The sequence below is a fragment of the Macaca thibetana genome, chromosome 7 (genome assembly GCF_024542745.1).
Source record: "Macaca thibetana thibetana isolate TM-01 chromosome 7, ASM2454274v1, whole genome shotgun sequence".
Lineage (NCBI taxonomy): Eukaryota > Metazoa > Chordata > Mammalia > Primates > Cercopithecidae > Macaca > Macaca thibetana.
In genome coordinates this window covers 76,667,598-76,693,309 of record NC_065584.1, presented here as the reverse complement: position 1 = coordinate 76,693,309, position 25,712 = coordinate 76,667,598, and the positions used below count along the sequence as shown (strand labels likewise).

At 39.7% G+C, this 25,712-nt stretch overlaps 1 protein-coding gene and 1 pseudogene across 7 annotated transcripts in view; both read right to left on the bottom strand.

Annotated features, from left to right (window-relative positions):
• Positions 1 to 2,046: 2,046 nt before the first annotated feature.
• Positions 2,047 to 25,712, bottom strand: part of HECTD1 (HECT domain E3 ubiquitin protein ligase 1) — a 112,684-nt gene continuing 89,018 nt past the window's right edge. For 6 of the 7 annotated variants that reach the window (XM_050797822.1, XM_050797823.1, XM_050797824.1 and 3 more), the window contains 16 exons: positions 24,727 to 24,849; positions 23,060 to 23,216; positions 19,640 to 19,862; positions 17,371 to 17,425; positions 16,960 to 17,142; positions 16,361 to 16,568; positions 16,188 to 16,273; positions 15,498 to 15,625; positions 11,901 to 12,102; positions 10,079 to 10,216; positions 9,160 to 9,767; positions 8,093 to 8,171; positions 7,907 to 8,000; positions 4,860 to 5,010; positions 3,112 to 3,256; positions 2,047 to 2,999 (listed from right to left, as the gene is read on the bottom strand). In XM_050797822.1, the coding sequence (XP_050653779.1) occupies positions 2,862 to 2,999; positions 3,112 to 3,256; positions 4,860 to 5,010; positions 7,907 to 8,000; positions 8,093 to 8,171; positions 9,160 to 9,767; positions 10,079 to 10,216; positions 11,901 to 12,102; positions 15,498 to 15,625; positions 16,188 to 16,273; positions 16,361 to 16,568; positions 16,960 to 17,142; positions 17,371 to 17,425; positions 19,640 to 19,862; positions 23,060 to 23,216; positions 24,727 to 24,849 (2,718 nt within the window). In that variant the 3' untranslated portion in view covers positions 2,047 to 2,861. The remainder of the gene's footprint in view (positions 3,000 to 3,111; positions 3,257 to 4,859; positions 5,011 to 7,906; positions 8,001 to 8,092; positions 8,172 to 9,159; positions 9,768 to 10,078; positions 10,217 to 11,900; positions 12,103 to 15,497; positions 15,626 to 16,187; positions 16,274 to 16,360; positions 16,569 to 16,959; positions 17,143 to 17,370; positions 17,426 to 19,639; positions 19,863 to 23,059; positions 23,217 to 24,726; positions 24,850 to 25,712) is intronic. The other variant, XM_050797828.1, reaches the window with a different exon arrangement.
• On the bottom strand, positions 12,109 to 15,491 carry LOC126958998 (60S ribosomal protein L21-like; annotated as a pseudogene).

Here is a 25,712-nt window from a genome sequence, read left to right as displayed (position 1 = left end):
CGCAGAAAGTCAATAGAGGACTCCAAACCCAAGTTGTTTTTGGACTCGTTCAGGAAGGCAAAAGGAAGGCTTCAACCTGTGGGAACAATTAGTGGTTTGTGTGTACAGATACACCTTTGTATCAAGTAGCCAAGGTCTGGGGAAAGCCCAGTCTAGACGAAAGTGCTATGAAGGCCTTTCTGAGACACAGTAGTTGGGCAACACTGTCCTAGTTGGTAGGTACTTAATCAGTAGCACATTCAGGTAACTGCTGAAACTGGTACACCAGAGTAGCTAGGGAGTGAACAAAATTAATTTTGGGGTCACACCAAAATAGTAGTTGAATTACATCTTGGCACAGATTTTAGAACCTTGAGAGAATAACAGTTGAAAAAAAATAGTTGGTAGGTATCATAGGAAACAATATTTAAGAACTTACAGTTGAGGTGGAGACCCCAGTAGATGTCTCAGAACACTTGACTCATGCGTATCTGTACTTACAGGCTGTGTCTCCATCTAACTTCACTAAGATGCTTTAAGTGACTTTTCATACTTACATTTATTTGGTCAGCCTTACCTTGTTCTTAGATTTTTTCTGAGGAAGACTCCTAATATTTCAAAAACAGCTACGATTGTATGTAAACTTTTTGTTTTTATTTGAGTTTCACTCTTGTTGCCCAGGCTGGAGTGCAATGGCACGATCTCGGCTCACTGCAACCTCTGCGTCCTGGGTTCAAGTGATTCTCCTGCTTCAGCCTCCAGAGTAGCTGGGATTACAGGTATGTGCCATCACGCCCAGCTAATTTTTGTATTTTTAGTAGAGACAGGGTTTCACCATGTTGGTCGGGCTGGTCTCAAACTCCTGACCTCAGTTGATCCACCCTGCTTGGCCTCTCAAAGTGCTGGGATTACAGATGTGAGCCACCGTGCCCTGCCCGATTTTATGTAAAGCTATCAACTTATCTGCTGTAGCCACTTGCTAGACCAGGGTTCAGCAAGCTTTTTCTGTAAAGGGCCAAATAGTCAATATTTTAGGCTTTGTGGGCCATATGGTCTCTGCCAACTACTCAATTCTGCCATTGTAGTGCAAAAGCAACCATGTAAATGAATGAACGTGGCTGTGTTTGTGACACTGAAATTTAAATTTCATAATTTTCACATAAAATATTATTCTTTTGATTTTTTCCCCAACAATTTTAAAATTTTAAAGTCATGCTTAGCCATAGGCCATTCAAAAACATGCAGCAGGCCATAGTTTGCTAACCCTGGTGCCAGGCTAGTCTTGGTAAAAGCTGACTACTGATAGATATCTTAGAGACTAGTAATTATAGCAGAAGGTATCTCTTATAGGAAGAGAATTTGCCTTTTAAACAGTCAGTATTCGGCAATTTCAAACATGCTTTTGGTTCCTTAAAAAACATGTGAGCCAGGTGTGGTGGTACACATCTGTAATCCCAGCTACTCCAGAAGCTGTGGTGGGAGGATTGCTTGAACCTAGGAGTTTGAGACCAGCCTGGGTAACACAGCAAGACCCTATCTTTAAGGAAAAAAAAAAAAAAAAGAAGAAGCTATTTGGCTAAATCAGGCCTAGTGTCATTCCTTTCACCTATAAGCACAGATATGGTAATAACTGGAATTTGGAAAATCCACTTTGGAATTTGGAAATACAGTCCCTTCTTCAAAACCACAAAACAGCAGTATCTTTGTGTTTTCTTTTGACACTAACACAACATTTAAAAATCATTCTTGGATCTTTCTTACATCCTCACTTTACATATCCCTGCAGATATAATAGTTGTGGATCTGGTGTTTTTTAAAACAATTAACACAAGTAACTGGTCAGTTCTAGCTGAGGCATACTTTAAAACTGAACCCAACCGTTGGATCACAAGTGTGTGAATATATATTTCTTCTAGTCTTTCAATTTTAATAACCGTATTTACTATAGAAAAACACATTTCTTTATGTAGTAATTTCAGAAAACTGTGGATGATTCAAAATGACAAGTACATGGTAAAGCTCTGAAGTCTGATGATTGCACTGAAATAGTCAAACGACACAGTTTTGTACGCTGCAAACATTTTAATCATTATTGTTGAGCATACATTTTGGAAATTTTTTACTTCAAACGGCAACAAGTTAAATAAATGTTTATAATATACAAAGAAAATACAACCAAAAGTAAAACTTGCTTTAAGTGTGCCTTGCACTTAGACCAGTGTTTTCCCCCCTTAATACATCTTTATTTTTGAGCTGCACAAACACACTTAAGACTTTGATCTTCATAGTACGGCATTTAGCAAATAAAAATATACTCCCACCTTAAAGAAATAAAAGGTTGGTGCATGATTATATGCCAAACAAAGAGAGAACACTAGAATACTCTTGATAGTGCAGGCATCATTAAAAAGGAAAAGAAAAAGCTTGAGATGCTCATTAATTCTCTATGTTTTAAGGAAGCAGGATTTTTGACCAAGTAGCTTAAAAGCCAGCAAAACAGGGATCAGTGACGGCAACTGTAGTGTATGGAGTATGAAATGACAAACTTTACACAAATACACTGTTAGAAATTTACCAGTGAACACTGAAGATCTGAGAAGCTGCTCTTTGGAACAGTCAAGTAGGACCACCTTATTCCAGTCACATAAGCCCTTGTAAAGTAACACAGTGTTCTGTGCTATATACTTGCTGGCTGGGTAGTTACAGGATTTGTTTTGTCATTAGCAGCTAACAAACTTATTCCACATGTTCTTAAAGCCTTAATGGTGGAAAAAAAGGCAAGTGTCATTAGCGTGGAGGATCATATACTTCTCTGCACATAAACACAAGAGGCTTCACTAGTATTTTTAAAGTCTCTGATGTCTCCCATTGCACTTCAAAGCTCAATTGAGATGAAAGCCTTTCTCCATTGTAGCAGCTAGCAGGCGCTCTCTCATGATCTCCTCGGAAGAATATTCAGGCAACTTAAGGTAATGCACACATGTATTGACTGATGGATAGCTTGCATCAGTAGCGTCAACCTACAGCAAGAAAGCAAACACAACAGAAGACCATGAGTTTAAATACTTCTTTCTTTCAAAAGTAAAGTAACTAAATTTCATTTGGATTCCCAATTAGCCACAGAGCTTGTACCTTGCGTACAACCGTGAGCCTGGGATGCAGGTTAGCCAGTCCACCTGGGGGTAGAGTTGAACAACCAGTGGTAAACTGCAAGAATGCTTTCCTTTCATCAGAAGACATGCCACATAAAACCCTCACAAACCTCAGGAAACCAGGGCTAAAAGAACAAAAATATAGTTATACTGAGTTGACTGCAGATTTAAATGAAAATCACTACCACTACTTTGTCAGCCAGCAACAAGCCCCCTAAAAAACAATATCCTCACACCAGAAGAACAACACATCTAGAGACTCTTGGGTAAGTATGAAATGGGCTAAGACAAGCTACTTTAAAAATATCCCTGGCCAGGTGTGGTGGCTCATACCTGTAATTCCAGCACCTTGGGAGGATGAGGCGGATGGATCACCTGAGGTCAGGAGTTTGAGACCAGCCTGATGAACATGGTGAAACCCCATCTCTACTAAAAATACAAAATTAGCTGGGCATGGTGGCGCATGCCTGTAATCCCAGCTACTTGGGAGGCTAAGGCAGGAGAATCGCTTGAAACTGGGAGGCAGAGGTTTCAGTGAGCCGGGATTATGCCATTGCACTCCAGCCTGGACAACAAGAGTGAAACTACATCTCAAAAAAAAAAAAAAAAAAAAAAAAAAAATATCCCTCAAAGCCTGTCTTGCACTTATAAATTGTAAGAACTAAAAAATACTGATGGTGTATGGGGTCCATCTATTATGCAACAAAGTCAGTAAATCATAAAAACATAGGATGCATTTGCAAAATCATTCCAAATATGGATAAATATACCAAAGGGGATCTGAAATAATCGATTTTTGTTCCAGCAAAATAATTATCTTGTGATAAATTTGTGTAATGAAATAGTAAATGAACTATATGCCAGAACATGGATAAATCTCATGATCATGTTACTCAAAAGAAACCAGACCACAAAGAAAACAGACTACATGATTTTACATTAAAAGTTCAAAAGCAAGCAAAACTGATCAACATATGGTGATTAAATTAACAGAAAAGAATATCGTGGGAAGGGGGATTTTTGAAGTTGCTTCATATTCTGGATACCAATTATATAGGTGTGTTCATTTTGAGAAAATCCTCTAAACTGTATATATGACGTGTGTACTTATCTGTTATATTCAATAAAAAGTTTAATATAAATGTAGTATAGCCTAACAGCTTACAATTTACCAAATTTTAAAAATGAACAATTAAAACACAATGAGAAAAGGAATCAACATCAACCATGATGTCAGTTGTCTTTTTTTTTTTTTTGAGATGGAGTTTCACTCTTGTTGCCCAGGCTGGAGTGCAATAGCACGATCTTGTCTCACTGCAACCTCCACTTCCTGGGTTCAAGTGATTCTCCTGCCTCAGCCTCCCGAATAGCTGGAATTACAGGTGTCTGCCACCACGCCCAGCTAATTTTTGGTATTTTTAGTAGAAACAAGGTTTCACCATGTTGGCCAGGCTGGTCTCAAACTCCTGACCTCAAGTGATCCGCCCGCCTTAGCCTCCCAAAGTGCTGGGATTACAGGTGTGAGCCACTGCGCCCGGCCTGATATCAGTTGTCTTTTTGTATCCTCCCAGCCTTATCAATGGATATGCATTCTGGTCACTGTGAGACACCACTGCTTTCTCACTTACTTTATGAATGTAATTCATTGAGTTATAGTTTACTTTAGAGAACCTGTCACTTGATTTGGGGAATATAATTTTGTTGATCTTAGAAAATAGTATCACATACCTGTCACGTGTATAACCCAGCTTAGGTTCAGTGTAATTGATAATATCTTCTGCTGCCCAGGATGGTGACTGGTTTCCACAAAGAATCATTTGGACTTCTTCATGGCTGAAGGAACTTAACTTCTCCATTGGAAAAACTTTATTAAACCCATCTACATCATACATGTACAGAAACACAAAAAACATACAACTCAGTTTCCAAGTTATGATTCCAAAATACCAAATTTCAAACCAAAATACCCATTATCAAAATCAATCTAAGTATCTATCAAGGAATGAATGTGTAAAGAAAATGTGGTATATATACACAATGGAATACTATGCAACCATGAAAAAGAATGAAATCTTTTCATTTGTAGGAACATGGGTGGAACTGGAGGTCATTATATTAAGTGAAAAAAGCCAGGCACAGAAAGACAAGCATCACATATTCCCACTCATATGTGGGAACTTAAAAAGTTGATCTTGGCCAGGCAAGGTGTCTCACACCTGTAATCCCAGCACTTTGGGAGGCCGAGGCAGGCAGATCACCTGAGGTTGGGAGTTTGAGACCAGCCTGACCAACATGGAGAAACCCCATCTCCACTAAAAATACAGAATTAGCCAGGTGTTGTGGCACATGCCTGTAATCCCAGCTACTCAGGAGACTAAGGCAGGAGAATTGCTTGAACCTGGGAGGTGGAGGTTGCAGTGAGCCGAGATCGTGCCATTGCACTCTTAGCCTGGGCAACAAGAGCAAAAACTCCGTCTTAAACAAACAAACAACAACAAAGTTGATTTCATAAAGGTAAAGAAAAGGATGGTATCAGAGGCTGGGATTGTTGCATGTGGAGGTGGATGAAGAGAGGTAGTTTAATGAGTACAAACTTACAATTAAATAAAAGGAGTAAGTTCTAAGGTTTTCTAACATAGTAGGGTGACTATAGTTAACAGTCATATATTGTATATTTCAAAGAAGCTAGAAGAGAATAATTTTAATGTTCCCAACACAGAGAAATGATAAATGTCCAAGATGATGGATATCCTAAATACCGATTTTTATCATTACACAATTTATGTATCAAAATGCCCCATAAACATGTACATATATTATGTAACAATTAAAAAATACTCATTACCAATGAAATGGACAGAAGATGAATATTCAACATTCATAAATGTTTGAATAAACAAGCATAAATTAAGACAGCTTGTTTTTTTTTTTTTTTTTTTTTTTGAGACGGAGTCTCGCTCTGTTGCCCGGGCTGGAGTGCAGTGGCCGGATCTCAGCTCACTGCAAGCTCCGCCTCCCGGGTTCACGCCATTCTCCTGCCTCAGCCTCCCGAGTAGCTGGGACTACAGGCGCCCGCCACCTCGCCCGGCTAGTTTTTTGTATTTTTTAGTAGAGACGGGGTTTCACCATATTAGCTAGGCTGGTCTCGATCTTCTGACCTCGTGATCCGCCCGTCTCAGCCTCCCAAAGTGCTGGGATTACAGGCTTGAGCCACCGCGCCCGGCTAATTAAGACAGCTTGAAATTAAAACTGTTTGGGAGGCCGAGGCGGGCAGATCGCGAGCGCAGGAGATCGAGACCATCCTGGCTAACACGGTGAAACCCCTTCTCTACTAAAAATACAAAAAATTAGCCTGGCGTGGTGGTGGGCGCCTGTAGTCCCAGCTACTCCGGAGGCTGAGGCAGGAGAATGGCGTGAACCCAGGATGCAGAGCTTGCAGTGAGCCGAGATCACGCCACTGCACTCCAGCCTGAGCAACAGAGTGAGATTCTGCCTCAAAAAAAAAAAAGAAAAGAAAAAAAAGAAATCCCTGCTTAGCCGGGCGCGGTGGCTCAAGCCTGTAATCCCAGCACTCTGGGAGGCCGAGATGGGCGGATCACAAGGTCAGGAGATTGAGAGCATCCTGGCTAACATGGTGAAACCCCCGTCTCTACTAAAAAATACAAAAAACTAGCCGGGCGAGGTGGCGGGCGCCTGTAGTCCCAGCTACTCCAGAGGCTGAGGCAGGAGAATGGCGTAAACCCGGGAGGCGGAGCTTGCAGTGAGCCGATATCTGGCCATTGCACTCCAGCCTGGGCGGCAGAGCGAGACTCCGTCTCAAAAAAAAAAAAAAAAAAAAGAAATCCCTGCTTATTACAAATGTGAAGAGAGAGAGAACATTCAGTTGCTATGGTCAGTATGCAAATTCTTGTTACTACTCAGTCTGGAGTTCGCCAGCAGTTTCTGTCATACAAGTCAGGCAAAACTGTGTTCTCATTTTCAAAAGTGATTTACCATATAATATACTCGTTCCCATCATGATTCTTTCATGGTTTAATTCATCCTGATCAAGTAATCTAGAATGTATGCAACCTATGTCCACTTTCTTTCTTTCTTTGTTGAGGCAAGGTCTCCCTCTGTTGCCCAGGCTGGAGTGCAGTGGCACAAACATGGCTCACTGCAGCCTCAGCCTCCCACGCTCAGACTATTCTCTCACTTCAGCCTCACAGGTAGCTGGGACCACAGGCACATGCCACCACATCTGGCTAATTTTTTAAAAAATGTTTTGTAGAGATGGGGTCTTGCCGTGTTGCCCAGGCTGGTCTTGAACTCCTGGGTTCAAACGATCCTCCTGCTTCAGCCTCCCAAAGTGCTGAGATTATAGGCGTGAGCACCACCACACCCGACAACCAGCAATTCTTTTTTTTTTTTTTTTGCGACAGAGTTTTGCTCATCACCCAGGCTGGAGTGCAATGGCGTGATCTCGGCTCACCGCAACCTCGCCTCCTGGGTTCAAGCGATTCTCCTGCCTCAGTCTCCCGAGTAGCTGGGATTACGGGCATGCGCCACCATGCCCAGCTAATTTTGTATTTTTAGTGGAGATGGGGTTTCTCCATGTTGGTCAGGCTGATCTTGAACTCTCAACCTCAGGTGATCTGCCCGCCTCAGCCTCCCAAAGTGCTGGGATTACAGGCGTTAGCCACTATGCCCAGCCAACCACCAGCAATTCTTGACCATAATTTCAACTGTCTCAAAGTCAAAGGAGAGCAATTATGCTAAAAATCCTTTAAAATTACCTCTAAAGGCTTCCATTTGTTTCTGAATACCTGTATGCATACAAAAGTCAAACATCAAATCCACATATTCTTCTGCATTATCCATTGTTATCATCTGCAAAAGAAAATCTGTCAGTATCTAGAAATATTTCAGGAGTGTCTAGTACAACTGGCTTTGCTAAGAGGATATTTCAGAACTTTTTTTACCTCATCTTCACCACTTGGCTTGAGATCCACAGCTGTGAAACCATATATTCTTGAGGAAGGGCAAAACTGGAAATTTAAACTGGGAGGACAAAAAAGATTAAATTAACTGACATGCAGCTACTACTAAGGGTGTTTAATTTTTATAACATGACTATTATCTGCCATCAGTGGGTACAAGAGAAAAAATTAAATAAATATAATAACATGGCTATCAAAACCATAATTCCCAGCCCCCTCCTCCTCCAACAAAATCAGTACACCAGCTTAGAAGAAGTTGAGGCCTTTTTAAATGCAATATTCTATGGACAAAATCTACTAGGCCAGCTATTACCAAATCTGTCTGGCTTTGCGAAGATTGCATGAAACCACCTTTCTATATTTTACTTCTAACTTATGGCACAAAATTAATTAACTAAAAATTTTGCAATTAATTATGATGGCAACGTTTATAAGTCTTTTAGGAAGAAACTGTTGCTTCACTGAAGTCAATCATGCTATGTACAAAAATATGCATTAAAAAAAAAAACCTTGACTATATAACCATTTATCAAACACAGCTTACCAACATTATCAGCAAACATTAAAAAAAAAAAAAAAAAAGGCCTTGCAGTTAACCTAAAACCACAGCTGAAGATATGATAATTACCTGTACATAAAGTAACAGAGTTTTATCAAAAGATCTGCAGCATCTCAGCTACTACAGCCATTGGTGATAAAGCTGACATACCAACCAATTTTTGAGCTTTGCAAAGTGGGCCATATATTAGCAGATGAATTTGTCAAAATATTGTTGACTCTAGACATTTTACACAGGCATATAAATTCACATTGGCTAAGTCAGGTAATCTTCTAAAGGTCTGATGATTAATAAACTAATATTCTAGTATTCTGAGTGTTGTCTTTATAATATTAAATCAAGGTTCAAGTCGATCATCAGTATTTCCTACAGCATATTACTGTTTTTGACAGACTGTTTTCTCATATATTGCAAATCAGTGAGGACAAAGAAACAAAAGCTTTAGAACTTATTCATCCATTGGATTGAAGAATGTACATATAATGCTTACCCTAAATCCTCTATGCTAAGTGGAGGCCCAGAACCTGATGGATTCTTCAGCACTAGTTCCTGTAATTTTGTGTTCTTCTCATCTTCAGAAAGACCTTTGTTGCTTAAAATTTGGCGCCTCTTGATAGCAAGGTCTTTAATTTCTTTTAAAAATCTGGCTCTGTGTGGGTTTACTAATTCAAAGTCTTCCCAAGTCAAAATTCCATTAAACCAAGCCGGGGGTTTTGGTTTAGGGGGATCAAGAATAAATTCTGATTTTGAATCCTCTTCAAAGCTTCCTACTGAGAGTGAATCATGACCTTCTTCTGTAGAAGCTTCAGACTGACTTTCAGTACAGTGTAAGTCTCTATCACCTCGTGACTCATAAATCAGTTTACTCATATTGCTTTTAATGTCACCCATACACATAAGTTTAAAAAAAGGTTTAGAAATAGGTAAGTCCACAAGTCTATTGTCTTGAATGCATTTGGCCAAGAAAATTCCAAGGAAATGAAACAGTTTCGTGATCCTTTCAAGCTCATCACTATCCTGTGGAAATGGTGCCGTGAACAGTCCACATGACCTCTGCACATAGTATCCAGGAGGTTTCAATCCACCTCCAAGATCAACCTAATTTTTTAGAGGGTGAAATGCAAATAAAATTAAACAAAAGGTAATAGAAACTAAGCCTATCATCATCTAAGAAAAAAATCCATAAACTAAACATCTTCATGAATTTGGCTATCTAAAAGTATGTAATTTTATTAAATAGCTTTTGGTGACTAAATTTTATCGCTTTAGAAATATTTTAGTTGTATCAAGATTATTCAATAATAAAAGTAGAGTCAGAAACCTGGCTTATGTTCTGAACACATAACCTATTTTTAACACTTTTGAAAACAGAGTCACAACTCAAGTCACAAAATAAGAAATATTCTTACGTGACGAGATTCATCATCTGGAAAATTATCATCACAAAGCCAAGCTCCCAAGTCAGTTCTCTGGAATTCCGCTGCCACCAGAGCATAAAACTCTAATGTGGGTCCCAAGCCAGTTCCTTCTTCTCCTAAAAACTCAACCTAAAATATGAACAAATAAATTGTGGGTTAAAATAAAGTTTGGGGTATTTTTAAAATAATCTAATTCTTGCCAAAATTTATCATATATGATCCAGTAATATACCTTTTTTCAAAATAGCAGTGTATATATTATAAACAGCATAGGAGTGTTATTGTAATTTTTCTGAAGAGTCCACCTGTACACTATTACATGCTTAAGCACTGTGCCAAGCATCATTCACACATTTACTTCTCACGACAACCCTGCAAAATAATTATCTCCTTTTTACACCAAAGGAAACCAAACCTCACATAAGGAGGTGAAATAATTTGCTTGAAGAAATGATGGTGTACAGATTTTTGTGTGTGTCTGTGTGACACCAAAGCCTAAACTCTTCCACTTTTTTACTTTTCTTGAGACAGAGTTTCACTCTTATTGCCCAGAATGGAGTGCAATGACATAATCTCAGCTCACTGCAACCTCTGCCTCCCAGGTTCAGGCAATTTTCCTACCTCAGCCTCCCAAGTAGCTGGGATTATGGCATGCACCACCATGCCTGGCTAATTTTGTATTTTCAGTAGAGACAGTTTTACTGTGTTGGTCCGACTGGTTTCAAACTCTTGACCTCAGGTGATACACCCACCTCGGCCTCCCAAAGTGCTGGGATTACAGGCATGAGCCACTGCGCCTGGCCTCTTCTGCTTATTTCTGAGTTAAAGACGCTTTAAATCATTTTTGCAACAGGAAGAGCATGGACAAAAACCTTTAAAGTGATTGCATAAAGTATCATAAAAACTATAGCATATGGTTAAAAAAAAAGATTATCTAAATTAGAAGAATGTAAGCAGCTGGGCATGGTGGCTCACGCCTGTAATCCCAGCACTTTGGGAGGCCGAAGCAGGTGCATCACTTGAGCCCAGGAGTTTGAGACCAGCCTGGGCAACACAGTGAGAACTTGTCTCTATTAAAAAAAAAAAAGGAAGAAGAAGAAGAAGAAGAACGTAAGGGTAGGAGGAATAACACAATGAAAGTCTGTATATAAAGGGAAAGATGTAAAGCTTTGGACATCTTCTAGAGATGTATCATATTTCTTGCAATTAGTTTATGACCCAAAAGTTAAAAACAAACCAATTGGTTTCACCCCTGTGACAGGAGAGGTATTTCCACTCTTCCTCATATGGGGAATACTGTGTATACGAAATATAACCAATAATGTCCACAGTAACATTTCTAAACTAAATATATTAAATTTCATACTGCCATTTGCTATAACATCTCTCAACACAGACCAGTGATATAATACCAAGCACAATTTAAGTGAAACAATATTACAAAACCAAGTGCTCCCAAAATATCCAACAGTGCAGTTTAATATAAGGGTCAAAAAGAATCCCTTGTGAGTACTATTATTTTAGTCCAACTTTGTTATGAAATACGTAGGAGCCCTCAGGCAGAACAAGCACTTTGCTGCCTCAAGAGTGGAGATCTTCTTTGTTGCTCATTAATGGCGCAAGACCTAACCCCTAAGGAGGTGGACTGACATCCTCTTATGAAAAAGATGCTCTGCCAGAGAAGGCTTCTGCTGACAGAATAGGAAAATCCCTCTTCATGTTTACCTACCACAGTTTTTAATGCAGTGAAGACACATTGGGCTGGTTCCCTAAGTGTCATTCCTGTTCCCTAAATCTCATTTTATGAGATTACCTCAAGAACTGATTTCCGATCTGCATGTATTTGCATGACATTCTCAGCCCATTCCATCAGTGATTCGCCACGTGGAACCTTTACTCTTTCATGCTTGAGACGACCAACTCTAAACTCTCCAGGGTCATCTCGCCTAACACTGCTTGTGGTTCTCGTTCGTTCCACAGTGGCTTCACGTCGGTTTTGTAACCACACTATTGCTCTGAAATAGAAAAATATCTATGAGCTGCAGCATATATTAACAGCTGAATGTACTACTAAACCAGCAACAGAATTCAAAGATTTAAGAAATTAAAAAATAGTATTTTATCAGGTGATTTTTAAAACACAGTAATCTTTTTTGTTACATAAATTGCTTCCTTTCACAAGTAAAAATATATGAAACTCCTTTTATTATAATCTGCCTTAAGCAAACTGAGAAAGTACTGGGTCTGTGTTTTCCCTCCTTATTTTAGCAGTTCAATAAAAATAAAAATCTGTTGTCCAGCCCCCAACATCATTCAAAAAAAGGACAAATGTTTCCTATCGGAGAAATTTAAAAATGATTAAGCTATCTTTCAGACTGAAAGCTGTCAGGCCTCTGAGCCCAAGCTAAGCCATCATATCCCCAGTGACCTGCACATATACATCCAGATGGCCTGAATCAACTGAAGATCCACAAAAAAAGTGAAAATAACCTTAACTGATGACATTCCACCATTGTGATTTGTTTCTACCCCACCCTAACTGATCAGCGTACTTTGTAATCTACCCCACCCTTAGGAAGGTTCTTTATAATCTCCCCCACCCTGAAGAAGGTTCTTTGTAATTCTCCCCACCCTCGAGAATGTACTTTGTGAGATCTGCCCCCTGCCCCCAAAACATTGCTCTGAACTCCACCGCCTGTCCCCAAACCTGTAAGAACCAATGGTAATCCCACCACCCTTTGCTGACTCTTTTCGGACTCAGCCTGCCTGCACTCAGGTGAAATGAACAGCCATGCTGCTCACACAAAGTCTGTTTGATGGTCTCTTCACATGGACACGTGAGACAAAGGCCACCATCAATTATAATTTTAAAACAATTTTTCTTTTCTGTTTTTTTGAGATGGAGTCTTGCTCTGTCACCCAGGCTGGAGTACAGTGGCATGATCTCAGCTCACTGCAACCTCCCTATCCCAGGTTCAAGTGATTCTCCTGCCTCAGCCTCCCCAGTAGCTGGGATTACAGGTACGTGCCACCATGCCTGGCTAATTTTTGTATTTTTAGTAGAGACGGGTTCTGCCATGTTGCCCAGGCTGGTCTTGAACTCCTGGCCTCAACTGATCCACCCGCCTCGGCCTCCCAAAGTGCTGGAATTACAGGCATGAGCCGCCACACCTGGCCACATTTTCTTTGTTTTAATAATAATCCATTTATGGTGGGAGGAAGAACCAATAATTAGGAATAAGAAGCTGAAGGTTCTATTCTCATGTGTGCTACTATTTTTTCATGATCTTAGGCAAATTAACTAAGTACGTGCAGAATCAATTTCCTCATTTATAAAACAGAAATTATTATCAATGCCAGTTATCACAACATGCCTATAGTTCTATGTATATAAATGCTTTGTAAATGGCATTAAATGGTACAAAAATGTAACTATCAAGGAAGAAACACAGTTTAAATTATAACTTTTTTTAACAATTATTTTGAAAGAGTACTTAAACAATCATTCAACAAAATATTTATTGAGCACCTACAGTGAGTGAGTCTTGCTCTGTCGCCCAGGCTGGAGTGCAGTGGTGCAATCTTGGCTAACTGCAACCTCTCCCTCCCGGGTTCAAGCAGTTCTTATGCCTCAGCCTCCTAAAAAGCTGGAATTATGCCCAGCTAATTTTTGTGGGTTTTTTTGTAGAGATGGGGTTTCGCCATGTTGTCCAGGCTGGTCTCGAAATCCTGGCCTCCAGTGATGTGTCTGCCTTGGCTTACCAAAGTGCTGGGATTATAGGCATGGGCCACTGTGCCCAGCCTGGAAACAGAAACTTTTTAAATGTTTTCTTTTTTTTTGGTAAATTATTTCTTCCATGATTATTCAGAGGGACTATCTTCAAACCAGTACAAATATTTCGTAAATAATATCAGACCATTTTCTAACCAATTGAGTAATTTGTTGCACAATAAGCCATCGCACATCTTTCAGCAAGAAATACATTAAATTTGAATAGTAAAGACACTACACAATTAGGCTTAGGACACAATTATAGTTTGCCTTAAATATTTCTTTGGGGGAGAGGACACCACACTTCTACTCAATGAAGAGAAACATTTTTACAGTCCAGAGGTCTTTTATTTTTTATTTTTTTGAGACGGAGTCTTGCTCCATTGCCCAGGCTGGAGTGCAGTGGCGTGATCTCGGCTCACTGCAAGCTCCGCCTCCCAGGTTCACACCATTCTCCTGCCTCAGCCTCCCAAGAAGCTGGGACTACAGGCGCCCGCCACCACGCCTGACTAATTTTTATTTTTAGTGGAGACAGGGTTTCACTGCGTTAGCCAGGATGGTCTCAATCGCCTGACCTCGTGATCTGCCTTCCTCAGCCTCCCAAAGTGCTGGGATTACAAGCGTGAGCCACCGCACCTAGCTATTTTTTTTAAACATTATGCATGAATTCACAGAGAAGAGGTTCCAGCAGCTCAGGCTCCTTTCCCTTGGTTTTCACACAGTGTGCTTCTCGGGGTGAAACAGGCTGGCACTTCAGGTAAATGCAGGTACCTTTCTCTTTGGCTTCCTTTTTTTTCTGATCATTTTCCTTCATGCATTTCAGGAAGCTATCTCGGCTCTTAGAGTGCTTAATGTGCTTAATATGCACATTAATTCTCTTGGTAAGAATCTTGCCCTTGTTTGTTTACAACAATGAATGCACCTGTAATCCCAGCCACTCAGGGGGGCTGCGGCAGGAGAATTACTTGAACCCGGGAGGCGGAGGCTGCAGTGAGCCAAGATCATGCCAATGCACCCCAGCCTGGGCAACAAAGCGAGACAAAAAACAAAAACAAAAAAACAATGCCAACAGCATGCTGGGTAACACTGTAGACTCTTCCCATTTAGCGACAGTAACACTTGTGGGGCATTCCTTTTTGAACAGTACCCATTCCCTTAATGTCTACAATGTCACCTCTCTTTTAGATCTGCATATATGTGGCCAAAGGAACAATTCCATGTTTTCTAAAAGACCTAGAGAACATCTATCGGGTATCTCTCCTCCTTTCCTTTGGATTAGTCATTTTGGTGAATTACTAGAAGATTGGTGGTTTAGACCAAAAGGCAATGCTGACTATTCTTCATAGGAATACAAGACAATATATCCCCTCTATCAGTCCTGACAGTATAGTTGTATTATTTTCAACTTATATAACATAAAAATATACTTATTTTAAAAACATAAAAAGATGTACTTAAGGTAAACAATCATCTCACCTAACAGGAAACTGAGAAAGTACTGGGTCTATATTATGATTTATAAATTTAGCATTATTACAAAGAAACCATATATCAAATCCAGAACTTTTAAAGATATGACTGTATCAAGTGTTATGCAGCATTAGGTGATTTGGTTGTTGTGAAACATCATCATCTTACCTTGAGGCACCAAATGCTGTACATGTGAAATAAAGCTGTCTAGTTTCAAATGGTATTAGAAAAGGACATTTGCTGGTTAACTGTTCACACCAGTCTGGCAGAGCCCCACTTGCCAATGCCAATGGTTCCTGTGAATTAACAAATAACAATGTCTTAGTGCTATAAGGCATTCATGCATGCATTCATTCATTCATTCATTTTTGAGACAGAGTCTCACTCTGTTGCCCAGCCTGGTGTGCAATGGTGTGATCTCGGCTCACTGCAGCCTCTGCTTCCTGGGTTCAAGCGATCCTCCTGCCCTAGCCACCCAAGTAGCTGGGATTACAGGCGTGTGCCACCATGCCCAGCTAATCTTTGTATTTTCAGTAAAGCCGGGGTTTCGCCATATTGGCCAGGCTGGTCTCAAACTCCTAGCCTCTAACAATACACCCGCCTTGGCCCCCACAGTGCTGGAATTACAGGCGTGAGCCACCACACCTGGCCCTATAAGGCAATTATTAAAAATGACCAAAAGAAAAGAAGAGTCAATTCTAAACCTGTAATTAGGAAATAAATGCAAAGGACCATATAGCTCAAATTACCAATCAGAGGGAAGGGAAAGATGGTGAGAGGTAGAAAAGAAAGTAAAGGGAATATTAGGAAAAGTCCAACAGTAATAGAATGAAGAGTTCAGCTATCTGATTTTATTACCTCAATCTGCTGTAGTATTTTTGTTGTAATTTTTTTGCTAGTGAATTCATCTGGTGGAAAAGTAAACTGAGGCTGTTCATCACCATCTATAAAATTAATTAATAAAATTAATAAAAATATAAACTGACTTGCTTTAAAACTGCTATAGAAATGAAACAAGGCTTCTTACAGACCTTCCTGGGATATTCTTGAATAAGGGTCACTTGCAACTATATACAGAATACGCAGAAGCTGAAGGACGTCTTCTACTCCACAAGAGTTCTGTCCATTGCCTGCTTTGGCCTGAGGTTGTTCTTTTGTTAAATTAAGAATATCACTACTTTGAAGAGTAGAAATGGCCCCCTGGTTTAACCCAGACTTTGTTCCATGCTCACAAAAATCCTATAGAAACAATTAGAAAACCTGGCCATTAATCACATTTTCAAGAAAAACAGTGTATCATTCTATCAATACTACTATGAAAGGGTTGGAATTTTTTAAAGTGCCTTCTTTTTAAATAAAAACATAACACAAGACATAAATCAAGGCATTCTAAACCATTAAAATTCCCGAATAAAATATAACCACTCAAGCCATGGTCAAAGTCTGTATTCAGATTCAATGCTACAAGCCATATTTGAAATTTTAGAATTTGTGCATTAACAGTGTTAATTCAACCTCATTTTAAAAATTATGTCTCAATGAACTGCTGTTCCTTAAGAAGCTTCCAAAGCTGCAAAACAAAGCATAAAGCCACTTGCAATCAAAATAGTGTTTTGATGCCAATATATACCTTATATGCAGCTATGAGCTGAGAACAATTTCTGTTTTTCCTAATACTTTTATTAGTGCCGGTTAATTTCCAGTGACGCAGGAAAGCAGCGTCTGCATTCTTCTGCAGGTAGGTTATCAAGTCATTCTTTGGTAATTCATCAGTGCCAAGGTACTGCTCCACATGCTCTATAGACCAGCAACCCTACAACAGGAAAAACCAAATGTTGGCCTTTCCCAATTACAAAGTCTATGATATTTCACATGCATTACATGAGGTAGCTTTAAGATCATGCACTTACCCTAATCTAAAGAATTCCATGTTAGTCATTATTCCCTTCAATATTCAACTGCAATACTGTGTTAGTTTTACTATCTTTCTTCTTTTTACTAAATAGCCAAGAGTAAGACCAATTTTCCAAAAATAACTTACCATTTTTCCATTTTCCTTTTCTTTATCAGAATCCTTCATTTCTCTGTACATGATTCTAAACATGAACATATTCAAGTTAATTCACATATAATTTGTGATTATTTTCAATAAGGCTTCAATTCTTTTAAAAAAAATGAACATCATTTACTAGACATATGTCTGCACTGAACACTGAACTCAAGAATTCTTTTTTTCTGTATATTTTGTAGAGATAAGGTTTTGCTATGTTGCCAGGCTGGTTTCAAACTCCGGGTTTCAAGCAATGCTCCTGTCTTGGCCTCCCAAAGTGCTGGGATTAAGGTGTGTCACGACACCCAGCCTCAAGGAGGATTTTTAAGAAAAAATGTTAATTCGTTAAACGTAAGGGCAAAGTAGCAGAAACCATATTCCTGAATTATGATTTATAAATTTAGCATCATTACAAAGAAAGCATATATCAAATCTAGAACTTTTAAAGATATGACTGTATCAAGTGTTACACAGCATTACGTGATTTGGTTGTTGTGAAACATCATAGAGTGCATTACACAAAACAAAATGGTATAGCCTACTATCTATCTAGGCTGTGTCTTATAGCCTATTGTTCCTAGGCCACGAACCTTAACAGCATATATCAGTATACTGAGTACTACAGGCAACTGTAACACAATGGTATTTGTGTAAATAAACATAAAAAAGGTACAGTAAAAATATGGCTTTATAATCTTATGGGACCCCTGTCATACATGGTCCATCACTGACTGAAAAGTTGTTATATAGCACATGGCTATAACTGTTGTAAAAATACAATGGGATAAGAAACAGGTTCTCTGTGTCTAGATGGAATGAAGGATGGAAATAACAATGATCAGGAGTGCTTATGTTTAAATAAGGCAGTTGAGATCAATTTTGAAACTGCAATAAAAATTGAAGGGAGGTTTTTCTAGCTCTTGGGAACTTAGAGAAAAAAATAGAAGGGCAGGAGAATACCATTATGATTTTCTGTTCTATCTCAAAAGGACCTACATTACTTTTATTGACCATTATATAAGATTATCAGTGATGTTAAGAGAACATCAGAAAATATACTAATGGAAGTGAAGTTACAGTAAGAATGACGATATAATTTATTATTACTAAATAACAAATATTGGCCGGGCGCGGTGGCTCAAGCCTGTAATCCCAGCACTGTGGGAGGCCGAGACGGGTGGATCACGAGGTCAGGAGATCGAGACCATCCTGGCTGACATGGTGAAACCCCGTCTCTACTAAAAAATACAAAAAACTAGCCGGGTGAGGTGGCGGGCGCCTGTAGTCCCAGCTACTCGGGAGGCTGAGGCAGGAGAATGGCGTGAACCTGGGAGGCGGAGCTTGCAGTGAGCTGAGATCCGGCCACTGCACTCCAGCCTGGGCGGCAGAGCGAGACTCCGTCTCAAAAAAAAAAAATATATATATATATATATATAGTATAGATAACATTTACTGAGCACTTAATATATCCTAGGGAGTACTGAAAACACTTTGCAGGTCAAGCACAGAGGCTCAACACCTGTAATCCCAGCACTTTGGGAGGCTGAGGTGGAGGGATCACTTGAGCTCAGAAATTCGACAACAGCATGGGCAACATGGCGAAAACTCCATCCCTACAAAAAATACAAAAATTAGCTAGGCCTGGTGGTGCACACCTGTAGTCCCAGCTATTCAGGCGGCTGAAGTGGGAAAATCAACTGAGCCCGTGGAGTTTGAGGCTGCAGTGAACCATGATCGCACCACTGCACTCCACTGCACTCCACTGCACTCCAGCTGGGCAACAGAGAGAGACCTTGTCTCAGAAAAAAAGAAAAGTAAAGAAAACACTTTATACATATTAATTCATTAATTCCTTACAACCACTCTCATTTTATAGATTAGGAATGTGAGGCACAAAAATGTTAAAATAAATTTACCCTAAGTCATTGATAATTATTTGTACAAAGAAAGGCAGGTGTTAACCCACACACCCCCAAAATAAAGAACAGAAATAAAATATTTAGTACTCATATTAGTCAAAGAATTCAAATGACACTCTTCTCAACAATTACGTTAAGAAGCTAGTGTAGATTGTAAATGTCCTTCTGCTTCTAAAACTTAATCATTCTACACCAAGAGTCCCAAACACTATTATCTGTTCCTGTAAGCCACAGAACAAAAACCAAATCTTTTCTGTTCCTATAATCCAAAATAAACACAATGCTTCTTGGCTCATACACTAGGGCATTATCTATCAAAACATTAAGTTAAAATTTCTTACGTGTATGTGGGCTCCCAAATACGCCTAAGTTTATCTGATTTCACATTGCCATTACAGGACAATTGAAGCAATTTTTGTACATAGTAAAAGATGGTTGATCTGAAATTGGTGAGTGGTAATTCAACTTCACGAGTCGTTCCAAGACCTGTTACTTTCAAAGTGAGGGCTAATCGAGGTGACGGAGTACATTCGACTTCTTCCAAGAGCTCTGAATGAGGTGTCCCTAAAAATTTGGAAGATATGTGAAAAACAATTATACTAAAACAAGCAGTCCAAGAAAGGTCACTATACTAGGCGACAAGGCTACATGAAATCCAAACCCCTCTGCCATACATTAGCTAAAGGATGTCAGCTACTTAAGACTCTAGGCCTTGACATTTTTGTTTTCTGTTTCTTTTTTTTTTTCTTTTGAGATGGAGTCTTGCTCTGTTGCCCAGGCTGGCATGCAGTGGCACGATCTCAGCTCACTGCAACCTCCGCCTCCCAGGTTTAAGCAATTCTCCTGCGTCAGCCTCCCAAGTAGCTGGGATTATAGGTGCTCACCACCACATCTGGCTAATTTTTGTATTTTTAGTAAAGATGGCGGAATTTCACCATGTTGTCCAGGCTGGTCTTGAACTCCTGATCTCAAGTGATCCACCCTCCTCAGCCTCCTAAAGTGCTGGGATTACTACAGGCATTAGCCACTGTGCCCAGCCTGTTTTCCGTTTCTTTTTAATGGGAATAATTACACCTATGTTACTGAAAGAGTGCTAGAGGAGAATACATGTGTATGATAGAGAGCTCTCTCGTTTTTATATGAAAATAATACTAACTGTATGAATACTTAGGAAACATTTTAATTTTATAAAGAGGCCAAGAGCAGTGGCTCATGCCTGTAATCCCAACACTTTGGGAGATCGAGGTGGGTAGGTCACTTGAGGTCAGGAGTTTGAGACAAGCCTGGGCAACATAGTGAACCCCGTCTCTACCAAAAATGCAAAAATTAGCTGGACATGGTGGTGCCCGCCTGTAGTCCCAGCTACTCAGGAGGTTGAGGCAGGAGAATCACTTGAACCTGGGAGTGGAGGTTACAGTGAGCTGAGATCACACCCCTGCACTCCAGCCTGGGTGACAGAACGAGACTCCGTCTCAAAAAAAATTTTTTTTATATAAATGAGAAAACTATCCATACTCAGAGAAAACCACACATTCTGGGGCCAATGACATGTCAACCTTTTATCACACTGAATAACTGCATCATGAGGTAAACACATATACACACACAAATATAATTAGTTTCATCATATATTTGAAGAATGCTCTCATATTTTATTAGCTCATGAATGTTTTCTTCATTATCATGATCGTCCTCTAAAATATTATTTCTTTCACTGCACAGTATCCCACTGTACCTAAACAGAGGCATATCCCTGTTACTGGACATAATTAAGGTCATTTCCAATTTTTTGAAAATATAAATACTTCTGCAGTCACCTATGTGTACAAAACGGGATACAGAGCTAGTATTTAAAATTACCATAGGCAAAAACACATTCTCAAAAGATACAAAATATACTGGTAGAGAGCTCTACAAAAAGTTTGTGCCTATTTATACTCTCTAAAATATGTTTTCCTTTTTTATAATTAATTTTTTTCTCTGAGATCCAAAGAAACAAGATTCTCCTTTTTGAAGGACTCTTAGAACAAACACCTTGATTCAGTCTATCTATCCTCCTCAAAGAACATTTATACTACAGAGTATACTTACTTTCATATTTAATACAGGTATCTTTTTTTTTTTTTTTTTGAGACAGAGTCTCACTCTGTCACCACCCAGGCTAGAGTGCAGTGGCATGATCTCGGCTCACTGCAACCTCTGACTCCCGGGTTCAAGCAATTCCTCCTGCCTCAGCCTCCTGAGTAGCTGGGATTACAGGCGTGCGCCACCAAGCCCGGCTAATGTTTGTATTTTTAAGTATAGATGGCGTTTCATCATGTTGGTCAGGTTGGTCTTGAACTCCTGACCTCGTGATCTGCCCGCCTCAGCCTCCCAAACTGCTGGGATTACAGGCGTGAGCCACTGTGGTCAACCCTCCTCGCTTAATCGTCAATTTAAATCTTTGTTAAGGATAATTTACTGATTATAATAGCTGACATTTATTGAGGCACACATCAGGCAGCACACTAAGCACTTTACATACCTTACTTCATTTAAGCTTTTTAACTATCTTGTCCAACAGGGACCTTTATTCTCTCATGTAAGAGATGAAGAAATTCAAGCTTAGATAGTTTTGGTGACTTACCCAATGTATCCGTTTCCTACTGCTGCTATAAAATATTACCACAAATTGGGTGGTTTAAAACAACACAAACTTGCCAGGCACGGTGGCTGATGCCTATAATCCCAGTACTTTGGGAGGCTGAGGTGGGTGGATCACTTGAGGTCAGGAGTTCGAGACCAGCCTGGCCAACGTGGTGAAACCCCATCTCTACCAAAAATACAAAAATTAGCTGGGCATGGTGGTGCGTGCCTGTAATCCCAGCTACTCAGGAGGCTGAGGCAGGCGAATCGTTTGAACCTGGGAGGTGGAGGGCGCAGTGAGCCAAGGCTGTGCCACTGCACTCCAGCCTGGGTGACAAAACAAGACTCCATCTCAAAAAAAAACAAAAAAAACTACCACAAATTTATTATCTCATAGTTCTAGAGGTCGAATGTCTAAAATGGATTTGCAGGGCTTCATTCTTTCTAGAGTCTCTACAGAAGAATGTTTCCTTGCCTTTTCTAGCATCTAGGGGCTGCCCACATTCCTTGGCTCATTGCTCGTCGTCACTCTGACTCCTGTTTCCTTAGTCATGTGTTCTTCTCTGACTCCTGCCTCTTGTGATTACACTGTGTCCACTTGGATGATCCAGGATAATCTCCCCTTCTCAAGATCCCTAATTACATCTGCAAAGTCTCTTTTGTCTGCTTTGATAATATATCATAAGTTCCACAGGTTAGAACCTGAATGTTTTTGGGGAGCAATTAGTATGCCTACCACACTCTAAAATACGACTTCTAAGGGACAAGGTTGTCACCCAGACCAACTGACTCTAGAGGGCATAACTGTAACCACTGGAGAGCCTGTCAAAATTGAGACGAATAAATCCTTAAGAATTTTGATCCAGTAGAAAATACAGTAAGAATTTCCCACCTTTCAGTGGGACTTTGCCTTAAAAATTGAACAAATACAAAACACATGTTGGTTTTTAAAATTTGAAATAATTTGTAATTTGCTCCTTTAAAAAAACCTGTACTTTTTAAAGAATGTGTGGCTGACTAAAATTTTTTTATAACCTGTATACACAAAACTAAAAAAAAATGTTTAATAACGTGCATATACAAGCAGCACCTTACTTTTAAAACTATATAAATCATAAAACCAAAACATCCTGTACCTGGGGGTGGTATTTCTAGATCAGTTGTCTGTTGGACATTAGTACGACCAGGTCTAGGATCAAAAGCAGGAACCAATGCAGAAAATTGTCTCTTTAGCACATAATCATCATCCCATGTTCTCCGGCGTCCTCCTTTAGTTTCGTACTCTTCTTCTTCCTATCAAAATAAAATTTCACACACAAACATCATAAGATGCAAAATTTCATTCTTGCAAAAGCAATGTGTTAGTTCTTTAGAACTACTGCATTTCCTTAGCCGTATTTCTTAAACCCAAAATGAGCTAACCTAAACATGTATAGATACACACATTTCTCAATCATTTCAGTTTACCCAAAGTAAGTTGCATCCATGATGGTTATACAAATCTACACATTTCACCAAATGATAACCATTCACGGACGGGTGCGGTGGCTCAAGCCTGCAATCCCAGCACTTTGGGAGGCCGAGGCAGGCGAATCATGAGGTCAGGAGTTCAAGACCAGCCTGGCCACCATGGTGAAACCCATCTCTACCAAAAATATAAAAAATTAGCTGGGCATAGTGGCAGGCACCTGTAATCCCAGCTACTCGGGAGGCTGAGGCAGGAGGATCACTTGAACCCAGGAGGCAGAGGTTGCAGTGAGCCAAGATCGTGCCACTGCACTCTGCACTCCATCCTAGGAGACACAGTGAGACTCTGTCTCAAAAAAAAAAAAAAGGATAACCATTCACAAACATCGTCAACTTCCTGGTTTTGTTACTGTACTAAAATTAGGTAATATGAAACTAGCCAATGGGAAAACTTAGGTAAAGAGTACATAAGACCTCTCAAGGATTTTTGCAACCTCCTATGAACTTATAATTATTTTAAAATAAGTTGGCTTTTAAAATGTAAATTACATTTTGTACTGAATTACTTACATACCAAATAAAATGCTGGGGAGTTGCTTTAAATTACTATGAGACAGATAGCATGTAAGCACACATGTGCACATCCACAGTTTGGTTTAAACACTTAACTGAAACAAACTGACATCTGACAGCTCTGGTTCCAGAATGTTTGGGTTTGCATCCTGGAACCAAAACTACTATTATATGTATGACTTTTAGCAATTACTTCATCTGAAAATTAGAGCTAATAATAACCCTAAAAAGGCTGTTGGAAAGAATTAGCTAATATGCATAAAGTATTAAGAACTATGCCAGCCAGGCAGTGGCTCATGCCAAGGCAGGCAAGCTTGAGTCCAAGAGTTCAAGAACAGCCAGGGCAATGAAGCAAAATCCTGTCTCAAAAACAGAAACAACTCTAGCATTTAATTAGTGATCATTAAGTGTTAGCTATTAATAAACTACTACTACTACATCTACTACTACCTCTACTACTGCTACTATAACTACAAATCTTAGATACTGTATATTAACCATTTTAATATATGTTTACTATTACCCAAAGCAAGGTAAAGGGGTTTCAAGCATTAAGCTCCTGCATGCATTATGTCACAGCAATCATGGATTCTATATGGAATATGAAACCCAACCAGTAGGGGAAGTTTCTTTGTGTAACTGTTTGATAGCTCCCTCTTCTTACCCTTTCCACACTGCACATTTTTGTAGGCATTTAGGTTGGTGCCTTACTATGAAAGGGAAAAATACACATACGGCAGGGAGATAAACACGAAGGTATTACCTGCTCCCCAATAGGTCGGCTCCCTGCTCCAGCAGGAACCTGTGGTAGTTGCGAGGTAACAGCATGATGCGTTACATCAGAACGGGAGCCAGCTCGACGCTGCAGGGATGGGCGTCTCAGAATCTAAAATAAAACAATCCCAAGAGATATATGTCTAATTATTTGACCCATATATGCCCCCTTTCAGCCATGACCTGAATATATTAACCCCTATTAACGAAAGTGTCACTGAAAACTTTTTCATTAGCCAACTTCAGAAAAGTTATGAGTTCGATGTTTTAAATTCATCATGCATTTTATAATAACCTCCTTCATAAGAAGTATTGCGTTTTCTTAGCAACCATATACTAAAAGCATTTTTAAAACTTCTTTACCCCATTAAAACTCAACTTATCAATTTTTTTGAAATCTAGTAACATTTTATAAAGAGAAATTTTAAATATACAGTTAGTTACAATAAAGGGTATTTTTTAGGCACAACTTTCAATTAGAATACAATCCTAGTGGTTAAGTATTGAGAGTTCTGGATCACATTGCCTAGGCTTGGGTCCTCACTCTTCCACTTAACTCTGATGATAAGGGCAAATTATTTTTTTTACGCCTCTACTTCATTCCTTCATATGACAACTAATGAGAAAACAGATGGACCCTGCTTGCAAAACCATAGGTACTAAAAAACAAACTCCTGGGCCACGTCAGCCTCTTGAGTAGCTGGGATTACAAGCACGAGCCACTGCACTGGCTAAGTTCATTCTCTCTCTCTCTCTCTGTGTGTGTGTGCATCAGGGTCTCATTCTGTGGCTCAGGCTGGAGTGCAGTGACCCAATTATAGCTCACTGCAGGACGAGCCACTGCACTAAGTTCATACACGTGTGTGCGTGTGCGTATGTGTGTCAGTGTGAGAGATTCTGTGGCTCAGGTTGGAGTGCAGTGATGCAATTATAGCTCACTGCAGCACGAGCCAACTGCACTGGCTAAGTTCATAC